The sequence below is a fragment of the Penicillium nucicola genome, assembly GCF_028828085.1.
Source record: "Penicillium nucicola strain IBT 29836 chromosome Unknown utg000005l, whole genome shotgun sequence".
Taxonomy (NCBI): Eukaryota; Fungi; Ascomycota; class Eurotiomycetes; order Eurotiales; family Aspergillaceae; genus Penicillium; species Penicillium nucicola.
The window spans coordinates 513,586-526,125 of record NW_026643129.1 but is presented as its reverse complement, the minus strand read 5'-3'; the positions used below and the strand labels follow the sequence as shown (position 1 = coordinate 526,125).

At 50.3% G+C, this 12,540-nt stretch overlaps 5 protein-coding genes across 5 annotated transcripts; 2 read left to right on the top strand and 3 right to left on the bottom strand.

Annotated features, from left to right (window-relative positions):
• Positions 1–257: 257 nt before the first annotated feature.
• N7511_005270 (uncharacterized protein) lies at positions 258–1,114 on the bottom strand (the record flags this gene model as incomplete). The annotated part of the gene is made up of 4 exons (XM_057127647.1): positions 258–658; positions 716–842; positions 960–994; positions 1,042–1,114. The coding sequence occupies 4 exons, from the start codon at positions 1,112–1,114 to the stop codon at positions 258–260; spliced, it is 636 nt and encodes a 211-aa protein (XP_056984164.1).
• Positions 1,115–3,266: 2,152 nt separating this feature from the next.
• N7511_005269 (uncharacterized protein) lies at positions 3,267–3,551 on the top strand (the record flags this gene model as incomplete). The annotated part of the gene is made up of 1 exon (XM_057127646.1): positions 3,267–3,551. The coding sequence occupies one exon, from the start codon at positions 3,267–3,269 to the stop codon at positions 3,549–3,551; it is 285 nt and encodes a 94-aa protein (XP_056984163.1).
• A 1,896-nt stretch (positions 3,552–5,447) lies between these two features.
• Positions 5,448–6,601, bottom strand: N7511_005268 (uncharacterized protein; the record flags this gene model as incomplete). Its single annotated transcript, XM_057127645.1, has 2 exons — positions 5,448–6,198; positions 6,447–6,601. The coding sequence occupies 2 exons, from the start codon at positions 6,599–6,601 to the stop codon at positions 5,448–5,450; spliced, it is 906 nt and encodes a 301-aa protein (XP_056984162.1).
• A 236-nt stretch (positions 6,602–6,837) lies between these two features.
• Positions 6,838–9,071, bottom strand: N7511_005267 (glycerol-3-phosphate dehydrogenase GUT2; the record flags this gene model as incomplete). The annotated part of the gene is made up of 3 exons (XM_057127644.1): positions 6,838–6,911; positions 6,963–8,551; positions 8,641–9,071. The coding sequence occupies 3 exons, from the start codon at positions 9,069–9,071 to the stop codon at positions 6,838–6,840; spliced, it is 2,094 nt and encodes a 697-aa protein (XP_056984161.1).
• A 1,682-nt stretch (positions 9,072–10,753) lies between these two features.
• N7511_005266 (cytochrome P450) lies at positions 10,754–12,460 on the top strand (the record flags this gene model as incomplete). Its single annotated transcript, XM_057127643.1, has 4 exons — positions 10,754–11,122; positions 11,180–11,937; positions 11,984–12,102; positions 12,150–12,460. The coding sequence occupies 4 exons, from the start codon at positions 10,754–10,756 to the stop codon at positions 12,458–12,460; spliced, it is 1,557 nt and encodes a 518-aa protein (XP_056984160.1).
• Between the last annotated feature and the right edge of the window lie 80 nt (positions 12,461–12,540).

Sequence of the window (12,540 nt, the reverse complement as noted above, 5' to 3'; positions counted from 1 at the left end):
CAATGAACCGATCAATGCTCCTTTGCCCCGTGTCCACTATACTCACTTGCTACGGGTGGTACACAACATTCATTGATAGTATGACAAGCAGATTCACCAATCATGCGTATATATGCATTGGCATTGAAGAGACATATCCACAATAAATCCCATTTCCCATATCCTTGGACTCTATCATGGAGACCATTTGAGATTCGCACTTCACAGGGTATCATTTTCATTTGGGATGGTGGCACAACAGTCATTTCTCGAGGGCATCACATGAAGTCGTCGAAGAAATCCGAGTCGCGATCCTGGTTGCTGCTAGCCTCCATGTTCTCCTCGGTGAACATGTCGTCGTAGGCATGATCCTTCTGCCACTTTAATTGTTCATGCTCTCGCTGTTTCTGCTTCTCCTTCATGCGGATCTCCTCCCGTGTTTTGCGGTCACTGCGCAGCTTCTTCTTCGAATCCTCCTCCTTCTCAGCTCGAAGATCCGGGAATTTCTCAACCTTGGTCTTGTTGAGTCGGTTGACAATCACGTTCTCACGCTGTTTCACGTAGACCTTGCGGACCAGCTTGTGATTGTGGAATGTGACCTGGCCAGCCGCCATCGATCCGTCCTTCTTAAGGTTTGACCAGGGAGTGTAGATGATAGTAATGTTGTCCTTCTTGTTGCCTACCCGCAGATTTAGATTCCGTTACCGCGATGCTTGGATTTCTGTCGGTGGCTGACCTTCAATAGAGTTCGCTTTTGTGAGCTGAGCACAGTCCTCTAGGAGCGGCTCGGCGATATTTTCCCACGTTTCACCCTCGCGAAGGCGTACGTAGACGTGTGCACTTGACAAATTATCGACGTGGAACTATCCAGGTACGACGTATTAGACAGGGCGGCGCATGTGGGAGGAATGGACTAACCCTGTTGCGCAAGTGAATCAGTGAGATGGTTCTGCCAGTAGGTAGCGGCTATCATACCAGACATCATTGTCCAACCCGTATTTAATGAGGTCCTCATCTGGCAACGTTAGCTAGCTTCCCTGGGGAGACTCTTCAACGGCATACTTTCGAATTTGTCCTTGCCTACATAGATGAAGGCAGAGGGAGAGACCACATTGGATGTGAAGTAGTAAACCATGGCAAATCCTCGACTGTCAAATGCCGCCGTGACAATTGTCAAAAGTTTGAATGTTGGTGGGGGAACGTTTATCAGTCTATCTATAGCTTAGTCATCTCTATCCGCACAGGTGACTTAGCCCTGGAGGTTATTTACTGTAGCAGACATCAACATTTCGTCTGGACTTGTTATTATTTTTTTCTAGCATGAGCATGATCTGACTATACTGAGGCATTGGCACAAGCCTAATTCTGACAGAAGTAAGATACCCGGACCATAGTCGCCATCTTGGAGCTCATGAAGCTCATGATCTTGGATATTCCCCACGCCAATTCCACGAGTCATGCGATAAAGACACATGAGAGACAGAATACAGTAGCGCAAGTGAAGTGCATGGAGCTAGGGATGCGCTGGTGGTTTATTTCGGCGTGTTCTGAACAAAATAATCTCAATTCCGTTCCACTGCGCGTGTCCCCGTATTTCAACGGGTCTTGGTTTGCAGTGTAGGAGTCCTTCATATCGGCTATATTCCATGAGTCCCCCACTCACCTTGCCGGCCTTGGTGGGAACGGTCAATAGCTGCAAATAGAATATGGGGCCTCGTATTCGGAAGAGCCAACCGAGCCCGGACAGTTCTTCAAGAGATCAAGGATTGCGAAGCTCAAGCATGCTGGGCAGATCTGGTAGATTGGCCGATTCGGATAGACTGTGGTGTCAGTGGCTCGTAGAATATGTCTCGGACAACTCTGTTTCCAAGAAGAAACCAAGGCCAGGAGAAAGAGGAAGTGAAGCCGGGTGATCTCCGGAAGTTGGCCGATTTAGAGTTGCGCCTTTTGTGGACCTCACATCTCTTCGCCTCCTCACCACTGGGAAGTTTTGGGCTTTGTTGATCGTGATTCTCCCGACGATGGTCTAGCCTTGTTCGATAGCTCTTTGATCGGAACCTCGCAACGAGGTCGGAACCCTCGGGATATGCTCGGCAAACATGAAGTTAGAATTCCTCCAATTTAACCCGTGGAAATTGACGAGCCCAATTTCCAGCTCATCAAGCACAATTGGGCATCATCCACATTCTGTATCGCTGGAAACGCGTCACTCTGAGAGGGATGGGCTGATGATGCTGAGAGAAAGGGCAAAACAGCCGGCCGGAGTTCCATGAGGTTATTACGGAGCAACATGGGTCCCTGCAAATTTCGATCTTCCGGAGATGCACCGCGCCTTTTGTTTCGGACGAACAACCCCTTGTGGGATCAAGCACAAAGGGGAGAGGGAAGGGGAAAAAAAAAAAGGTTCACGGCTTCCGAGAAGAAAATTGCGTGTCTCGGAAGCGAGTCTATATCCAGGTCGGCTCCAAGCAGCCGTTTCAAAATGGCCCAGTGAGGTCACCGGCCGAGGTCCCCTCCCCCCCCTACACCAATGGGGATTTTCCGAAAGCATCATTCAGTCGGATTCCAACTAGGCTCAGAGAGTGTATATCGGCACTGATTGGAATGTCTAGCTCCGGGAATGAAGTCCCACGAGCCTCAAAACTCCACCTAGCTGACGCACCGGACATTGGCTGGGGGGCCACACTGGCCCCCCAGAGAGCCCAATTGGTGCTCTCGGTTGGTCTACAGGCGTTAAGCGACCCTGGCCCTTGAATCTCTATCGAATCATGCCGGTTCATCCCTTAAATTGTCCGAGAAAACCGTTACGCCAAGATACAAGGTACATTCCCTGCCACGGGCGAGCCCGCAAACTACACCCCACCTTCGGCCTAAGGTGTTTTCCTTCTCTCGTGATGGAGAGAGAGCTCGATCCCTTCTGGTTCCTTATGCTTCTCACTGCCAATCTCCGAGCCGGGATTCCCGACCCTGTTCCTGACCTCAGAGGCATCTCTGCCTTTGGATGTCACACTCTATGAACATATGAACATATGAACATAGGTTTCGGTCCACTGGCCCGGTTTTCCCCCTCCCGTTGCTCCACCCCGGTTCCCCATTTATTTATTGAAAAGATTCAGTTTTTTCCCGAGCTTGCAGAGTTTCACTTTTGCCGCTCGGAAATCCTCTTTCCTTTTAGTCGAGCCCTCGCGGCGCGTCTTCCTCTTTTTCTTCTCTATCCCCCAAATCTCCTGTCCCAAGAGGAAGACCGCCCTGTTTCCTTGCGCCGACGCCGTTGAATCCGTTCCGATATGTCCAATCCACCGTTGTCTAGAAGTTGGGTGGAAATTCGTCGGGCCCTCGAGCAGGCTCGGGACCTCAACGCAGACCCTGCCGCCAAAGTTCTACTAGACGCTGTCGTGGAGGAGCTGTGGGCGCGGATACAGGCTCAGCCAGACACCTATCTTCTTAGTCCGGACGAGTTCGCCCTCTTCAATTATTACCGGCTATCATACTCGGGACCCGTCGCTCAGCGTGCTGTGGCTCGTTTCTGGAATACCTATCAGGGGAGCGATCCCAATGGAAGCAAGAAATAGCTGAGGGAATTGCAATATCTACACCGGTACATGATGTCTGAAACTGGGTGAAGAGATGTTGTTCTAGGTCTTCTTTACCTCCCCGTGGAGAGGAAGGGGGGTGAAGAGCCACTCAATCCTGCTCACCGTCACGAGAGATGCAGCAAGAGCGTGGTTCTGATGCGCCCGATGTCCGGCATCTGCAGCCTCCACCGCTCTTCCTTCTCTCTGAATTCACTGCATGGGCACCCTATCCAGCCCAGGAACTCAACCTGAGCAGTACACACCACCCGGGTATCATTTTGTTTCCCCCTCCCCCCTGTGGAACCTGCACGAGACCACTTCGGTCTTTCTACAAGTTGATTCTGGATGGGCGGGAAAGGATGGGCTCATATCTGCTATTGGATTATCGAGAATCAACCCAGTGATGTTCCTCAGCAAATCGAAGGAACTGTTTTCCTGATCACGTTGCCCATCTCACTGGTTGTACAGGCCGGCGAGGTGGCGGGGGTCATGCATGTATGCCTTGCGCACTTTGTCTTCCTGTGAGCGAGCGTTTTGTTTTTCATGTACAAGGTATAAGTCAAGGGGTGTTCAGATCCCTGTTTGATTAGGACACCCTACATGCGTCGGGCTTCTACGTCCTACAAAAGGAGGAGGGGGAAAGGGCGGCGCCCAAGATTCGAGTTCTTGTTTTTTTTTTATTTTTTTTTTCAAGACGTAAGAATACGATACAATTAATCATACTTAATATTCAAGACCGGGGGGAGAGAAGAATATATGAGCAGTCGCATGATGTATAGCCGTTCACTTAGATCACTATGTACAAGGGAATCGCGGAAGGCCGCTCTTTTTGTCCCCCCCTCCATATTGGCCATTTAATTAACCCATTAATAATCGAACAAAAGTACTGTACAGATTTACCAGGTAGGCGTACATGACGACGTTAGCAAATCTCCGAAATCCTTTTTTAGTCTCGCTGCGAGTCATTGCTTAGTGCCGCGTCGGTACCACCCGTATATCTAGCCTTTTTCAGGGGAAAAAAAGGTGGGTTTTGACCGTAATAGGACAGTTGCACGGAGCGTTCTCCCCCAATGAGATTCGTGTTCAAGGGTAGCATGGCCTTTGCTCCGATAATGACAAGGATTGGGGTAATATCAAATTGCCGTACAGCCTTGGCCGTTCCAGTCTCAAGTCTCGGCTCCGGAGGCAGTTATGCAGTCCATTGGTGTACCAAGAGAACTCAATTTATTCCTATCTTCATACACTAAAGAGTTCGCTTGGGGATGTTCTCGGTACCCGCAACGTCAATGCTGTGTTCTCCCCCAACCCTCCCGAGATTCGCTTCGATACCATAGCATTTCCCTAAAACACCGAATTGTCGGCACAAGAAAAGCTGCCTCCCGCAACACTTTCTCGTGTGTGGTGGAAAATAGACCGAACGGATGAATACAACCCGACAATGCACTAGTGGCGTGAGTTTATTTGTCTTTTCTATCGGGGTCAATTTCAATCACTCACAATCAGAAATCCGAGGAATACGAGGAAAATGTTGAAGCCAAACAGGACAGTCTGTCTCCAACTTAAAAAATAACAGCTGTGATTCAAGTAGAGCCAAAAGAGCCCCGGTAAGCCGAATGAAAACCAACTAGCAAACAAGGAACTCTGGCGGGAATCATCAGTTCTCACTGCTTTTGGGGGTCAAGGGTGAATAGATAGTACATACCGCGAGCCCTAGTACATCGTTGAAGACGGGAATCCCCTCGACAGTGATCCAGGACAAGATCCAAAGTACCGCGGCGATCATGGCCCATACAGCTCGCGCCATTAATGACCGACTGTGCATCGAGTCAGTCCCTCGAAAAGCACGAACGTATATGAACTTGACCGCGACATGGGCGTTCACAACGCCCCCAATCACAATCTTGAATTGTATGTCAGCTCGATCAAAACCGAGTGTATCGATGTACCTACCGTGGGAAGTGCGATGGTGTAGGAAATCTTGCGGAATGACTCTCCTGCAGAATTGAGAGCCGGGGAGGCAACAGCTGGTCCAACGTACACATATATGACGATGGCCGAGACCGTATACAGGACCATTTCACTCAACTGGAGCAGCGCGAGAGCTTTGGGAAAGTCTTTGATCTCTTTGAGCTCCGAGAAGAGGGTGAAGAATGCAACATGGCCGGCGTATGCAAAGATGACATTTGCAACAGCAAGACATGCATCATGCACTTTAGGCTTGGGCACAAAGCTTGGGGTATGGGTAACTCCTGTCTTGACGAGAGCGACTCCAATCATACCTGTCACCACTGCTCCGATGATACTGACAAAGCTCACATAGGAGATATGAGAGAGCTTCTCAAGTCGCCGTGGGAGGGTCAGCAAGAATGATACGAGTAAACCAACAATGGAAAAGATGACAGTACAGGTTGAGTGTTCAGTGAGGACATTCATCATGATCGAAAAGGAGAGGACATGACTCCCCATGACCAGAACAAAGAAGACAAGCTGGGCAATATCGAGGGTAGTGCGTCCGACTCGGCCGATCAAAATATGACCAGCATCAGCCATGCTGTGAACCTGCATATAACGGCATTTGAATTGCCCAATGGTGTATGCAGTATACGTGGAGATGAGCCCGATCGCGAGGATAGTCAGGATGCCACTGGTAAACATGTTAGCTCATTTCACTGCGAACGTAGAGGAGACACTATACGGGACAAGACCCAGTGTGGCAAGTGCCTTTGGCAGCGAGAGAATCCCAAGCGATATAGTCTCCGCGATCATGACTGGCGCTATCAGTGTAAGTCTAACAAGGCACAAGTGCTGAAGAACTTACTCATTCCAGCCTGCCTGTATATCGAATGAGTCTCTGAGTCTGTCTCATGGCCCGCCATCAGAAGGGGCACTCACCACCAAGCCATGGTCTTGTATTTCACGCCAGTCTCGCTCTCATTTCCGAAGGGATCCTTTGCCTCTGGTCCTGTTTCTGAGATAGAACTCTGGGGAGTATCCAGCTTGTGCATGGATGCGGGTGGATTAAAGCTGGACTGATTGTGCAGCTCCATGATCAAATGGGGGACAAAACTCCATAGGGAAGAGAAATGGGAGGTTGGAAGTTGCAAGTTGGAAGTTGGAGCTACGGCAATCGTAGCTTCCGTGTGAAATATATTTGATTCGGGCAACTGCAGGCCAAAATGGAGGGAAAAGGAAAATCTCCAAGAGATGATAAGAAAAAAAGAAACCAAAAGAACCAAAACGCTTCTATTTATACAAAGCCCGATCTATATATACCACACATTATCTATTTGACTGCGACAGCAGGGGGTGCAGGGGTTGTCACACGAGCGTCACTCTCGAGGATATCCGCAGGGGGTTCTGGAGATGGTTAATATAGTGGTCTTTAGGAGAAATGCATAGAATACTTACCAATTCGGGAGAATGTAGCACGCTCCTGGTCATCAACCTGCTTGACACGTCCATCTTGCACATCGTGGCGCGAGAGACCCATAAAGCTCTTGGGCAAACCCATGGAGGAAAGGTAGGTCAACGAATCCTTCCACTCAAGATCCTTGCGCTCGGTGGTCCACTTTAACTCCTCGCCCATCAAGTCAATCACACTGGGAAGAGACTCGAGGGCAGCCTCGGCGTTCAAGAAAGCGAGACGTGTACGGCGGGCAATCACATCGACAGCAGTCTGGGCGTACTCGTGACGGACAGCGTAGCGAACCTCTCCGTCAATGAAGGGGTACAAGGGAGAAATACGGCAGCCGCGGACAGGGAAACGTTCAGTGGTGGGAGAGGACAGAGCAGCGACCTGCCATGAGCGGTCACCGTAGGACTCGGTCAGGTGCTTAGCCACGTCAGTCTCAAGACCAAAGTGCTGGATAAGGTTGATGAAGAGGGTCTTGGAGAAACCGTGAGCACCGATCAGGCGCACCTGGTGGGTCTGGCAGCTACCGTCGAGAACGGCACCGTCAGCCACGAGACCACTACCACCAACACCGGAGATATCGGGGAGAGTGGCCACTTCACGGGGCTTCAGCTTGAAGACATTGATAGCCTCGTCAACGGCCTCCTCGGCCATTTGGCGATAAGTGGTCCACTTGCCACCGGCGCAGGTCAGAAGTCCAGACTGGGAGACGGTCACCAAGTGGTTACGGACCAGGGACTCGGAGTTCTTGGCCTTAGGGTCCCGCACCAAGGGACGAATACCAGACCAAGCGGCAAGAACATCGCTACGGTCCACGGTGATATCGGGTGCCAGGTAACCGCGGATCTCAGAAAGAATCCAGTTGATGTCCTTCTCAGTGGGCTGAGGCTGGGTCTCGATTTCACAGGGTTGGTCTGTGGTACCGGCGATGGTGTTGCCCTGCCATGGCAGGAAGAAGATGACACGTCCATCCGAGGTAGAGGGGTCGATCAAACCCATGTTGGAGGGGGAGTAGTAACCGGGGAGGATAATGTGGACACCAGCACTGGGGGCCACAATCTCCTTGACGTCGGGCTCATCCATCTTGCGAATAGAGTCGGAGAAGGGACCAGTGGCGTTGATGATACCCTTGGCGCGGATACCAAACTCCGCAGCCGTCTGACCATCCTTCTCGGTGATCATGTCCTTCACGCGCGCACCGCAAAGCTTGCCAGAAGCATCCTTGGTGAGACTGGTAACCTCCAGGTGGTTCACGACGGTGGTACCGTACAGCGCAGCAGTCATGGCGAGGGAGACGTTCATACGGGAGTCGTTGTGAGCACCATCGTAGTAGACCATGGCACCAATAATGTTGTCACGCTTGAGCATGGGAAAGGCGTCAATGGCCTTACTCTTGGTCAAAAAGTAGGAGGACTCGATACCCTCGGAACCAGCCAAGAAATCGTAGGCCTTGGTACCAGCCCAGAAATAGGGAGCCTGCCACCATTTCTGAACGGGGACCATGATCGGAAGCCATGATGACAGATGAGGCGCAGTGTTCAGGAAGTACTTGCGTTCTCTGAGCGCCTCCTTGACCAGCGCATATCTGTAGCACAAAGCGATCAGCACAAATACGACAATTGTCGATCCCCCAACCGACCGAGCGCGTGAAAGAAAAGAAGCGGAAAAACTTACTGGTTGTAATCCAACTCCCAAACAGCCTTTTCTAGGTAACGGACACCACCGTGTACCAACTTGGTACTCTTACTGCTGGTTCCGGCACTGAAGTCATCTCTCTCCACCACTGCGACCTTGAGGCCACGGGTGGCGGCGTCTAGTGCGATACCGGATCCAGTCGCACCGCCACCAATCACCAACAGGTCATATTCCTCTTCTTGGTTACTGCGCTTGAGATCCTCAATCTGTTCGAGGCGAGACTTAATTTGAGGGAAGCTAGGAGGTACCAGCTTGCCTTCACGGTAGCCAGGAGGAGGAACGGCGGGAGCTTCGAGGCCGGGAATGTTTCGCGGGCGATAAGAAATGTAGAGAACACCTGCACCAGCGGCGGCAGCCGCGGATGTGTACAGGAGAGGTCTCAAAAGCTTGCGCGAATGCCGAGCGGCCATTATCTGTTATAAATTCTTTTTTGTTTTCTTCCTTGCGGAGGATTTAAAGGGAGGGAAGGGATCAATTGGGGCAATTGATAGGAATCCCAAAGGGAAGAGTAGAGATAGAAGTCAGAGACAGAGAGAGAGAGGGAGAGGAGAGAGAGAAGGGGAAGTCATCAGAAAAGAGAGACCCAAATACCTGATCGCTATACCTTCCAGTCCTAACCAGGTCACGAGCACAGCAAAGCTCTGCGTCATGGGCCCAACACAGCTCGTGATTGGAGCAAAACTTGTGGGTCTCAGTGACGTCCGTTCTCCCTTTTTCTCCCACCAATTGACGGTTCCTCCGTTCTATTCCCGTAAACAGAGATTTTTCGCGCAAGGGATAGGTACTACACACGCCATATTTCATTTACATCCACGCTGTGAAAACGTGTCCTTATTTCGGGAAGCCGAGAGAGAGCGGCTTGATATCTCGGAACTCAATCTCTTCAAGGCCACCTGACGAGTGCTATGAATATCAGCCACTCATAGGGGGCCACTCGGAGACCCATCCCGCTCAGGGGCCCTCCCCGTGTGAACATGTCTGGATCTGATCCACAGGGATTTGTGTCCCCAGCTCTCTTCTTATACTCCACAGGGATTCCGGTTTCCCCTCTGGTATTTCATCATGAGTTGGGCCCTGCAGGTTTGGCACGCCACAAACCGGTCTGTGGCTACAGTGCACACACACACATGAGGCTCTCTCTTCCGTTCCACCTATAAACATTCAAAATCATATCAAATCCCTTTAGATAAGATAAAAAGTGTCCTTGCGTGCCCAGGTGGATATGATCGTCACTAGTCCCGGTAGTGTTTAATAGGACAGGGTCTGGACCTACATGTTTAAATACTGTTCCCGGGCTAATGTCTACTATATACACTCTAGTCGTGAACACTTGGCAACCTGACAAGTATTCCAGGTCAGGGGAAATATATGATGCCTGTCTCATCCCTTTCTTGCATGGGTCTCTCTGCTCTATGTGTAGATAACTACACACACTGTCATGAGAACAGGACAAAGGGATGCAATGGATGATAATAAATTGTGGTTAAGGAGGACTGGGGAGAGCAGAGACAAGACAGAAAGAAAGCTCTCGTCATCTGGTCTCATCTACAATAGTTACGAGGGAGCACTATCTACCATCACATGACATCATGTGATATCGCAACACATCAGTGACTGCAACAGCCCTGGAGAGGACGAGAAGTTCAAGTGCATAGTAATCAGCGAATATTTCACCTGGGTAACTGTATCAATCCATGGGTTTTCACATTTGAAGATCCAAGATATATATTTTTTTAAAAAAAGAAGGCGGGAATCTGGCAAATATATCGCATGTCCACTTACTATGTACGTTATAACGTCAACATTAACGTAGAACTCCCAAGGTTATATCCGAGATATCTCATCTCACACTTACACCCCATACACCCAAACCGCCACCTAAACATACAAGACACCTCGGGTCTAAGACGGAAGATTTCCGGAGTGCGGAACAAGCTCTGTCAAAGCTGGGGAAATGTGGGGTAAAAGGCCAGAGGGCGGAATTCCTTCTACACGGAAATCTTCCATTTGGTTGCAGTCATGGTGATTCAGAACTTATATTTAGGCTCATCATGACTGGCCTGACATGTAAGCTGCACATTTCCAACTCATCATGGCCATCGCTTCTGCACTGTCAACGCTGCAACGCAGTCTGATCCAGTACCCATGGCACTCAGTGGCTGTGGCGGCTGTGGTCGTTCCTCTTCTCTATATTGTCCTCAATGAAGTCATCCGTGCATCAGCCCGTGTCAAGGGGATGAATGGTCCTCGGGGCTTCCCGTTGATTGGAAATCTATCGCAAATTCGGACGAATGCTGCAGAGCAGTATCGCATCTGGTCAAAGACTCATGGGGCGGTGTATCAGATCATGTTGGGAAATATCCCCGTTGTAGTGGTCAACTCGGCGGCTTCAGCTAAGGTGCTATTTGGTCAGAATGCGCAGGCTTTAAGTTCGCGACCAGAGTTTTATACTTTTCACAAGGTCGGTGTCATTCATCTGGTATGTTTTCATATGCACCGCTGACTGTTGCTGTCTTAGATCCTCTCCAACACTGCCGGAACGACCATCGGTACCTCTCCCTATAGCGACTCGCTCAAGAGACGTAGAAAGGGTGCCGCGTCGGCCTTGAACCGTCCCTCGGTCGAAACATATGTTTCTCACTTGGATGTCGAGTCCAAGTCCTTTGTGGAAGAGCTGCACAGATACGGAAATAAGGGAAAGACCCCCGTGGATCCTATGCCTATGATTCAGCGTCTGAGTTTGAGTCTGGCATTGACTCTTAACTGGGGTGTACGTATTGCCTCCCAGGAAGAGGACATGTTTGACGAAATCACCCATGTGGAGGAGGAGATCAGTCGATTCCGAAGCACCACGGGAAACTTGCAAGACTATATTCCTCTCCTTCGCCTCAACCCGTTCAGCTCCAATTCCAAAAAGGCTGCCGAGATGAGAATGCGCCGTGATCGATACTTAGGGTCGCTCAATCGGGACTTGGATGATCGAATGGAAAAAGGCACCCATAAGCCTTGTATCCAAGCGAATGTTATCTTGGACAAGGAAGCCAAGCTCAACAGCGAGGAACTTACCTCCATCAGTTTGACGATGCTTTCTGGTGGACTTGACACAGTCACCACCCTCGTCGCATGGAGTCTTGGGTTGCTGGCTCAGCGGCCTGACATTCAGGACAAGGCAGCCAAGGCAATCCAAGAAATGTATGGCCAAGATGAGCCTATGTGCTCTGTTGAGGATGACCAGAGGTGTGCATATGTGACAGCTTTGGTCAAGGAGTGTCTTCGGTATGTATAATGGTCTGAATCATGGAACATTAAACTGATAGCTTAGATTTTTCACCGTTCTGCGATTAGCCCTACCCCGTACCTCCATCCGGGACATCAACTACAATGGAATTGTCATTCCCAAGGGCACAGTCTTCTTTTTGAATGCCTGGGCATGCAACATGGGTAAGCCTATCGACCAGATCATCAGATTTAAACTGACCACTTCATAGATCCTGATGTGTGGAATGACCCGGATGAATTCCGACCCGAGCGATGGCTTGAGCAACCTGATGCTCCACTTTTTACTTATGGTATGGGGTATCGGATGTGTGCAGGGTCATTGCTGGCCAATCGTGAACTATACCTGGTCTTTATTCGAACCCTCAACAGCTTCCGCCTCGAACCTCATGACAAGACCGATTGTCATCCCGTCCGCGGCAATTCGGACCCTGCAAGTTTGGTAGCCATTCCATCCCGATACAAGGTCCGTTTTGTGCCGAAGGATGAAAAAGCTCTGTCAAAGGTCCTAGCTCAACCTTGATGGCATGACCTGGCGAATCATGAAACTTCCTGCAGGATGCCGAATCGGGGTTGAACAAGTTGAGAGGGACACCTGGTACC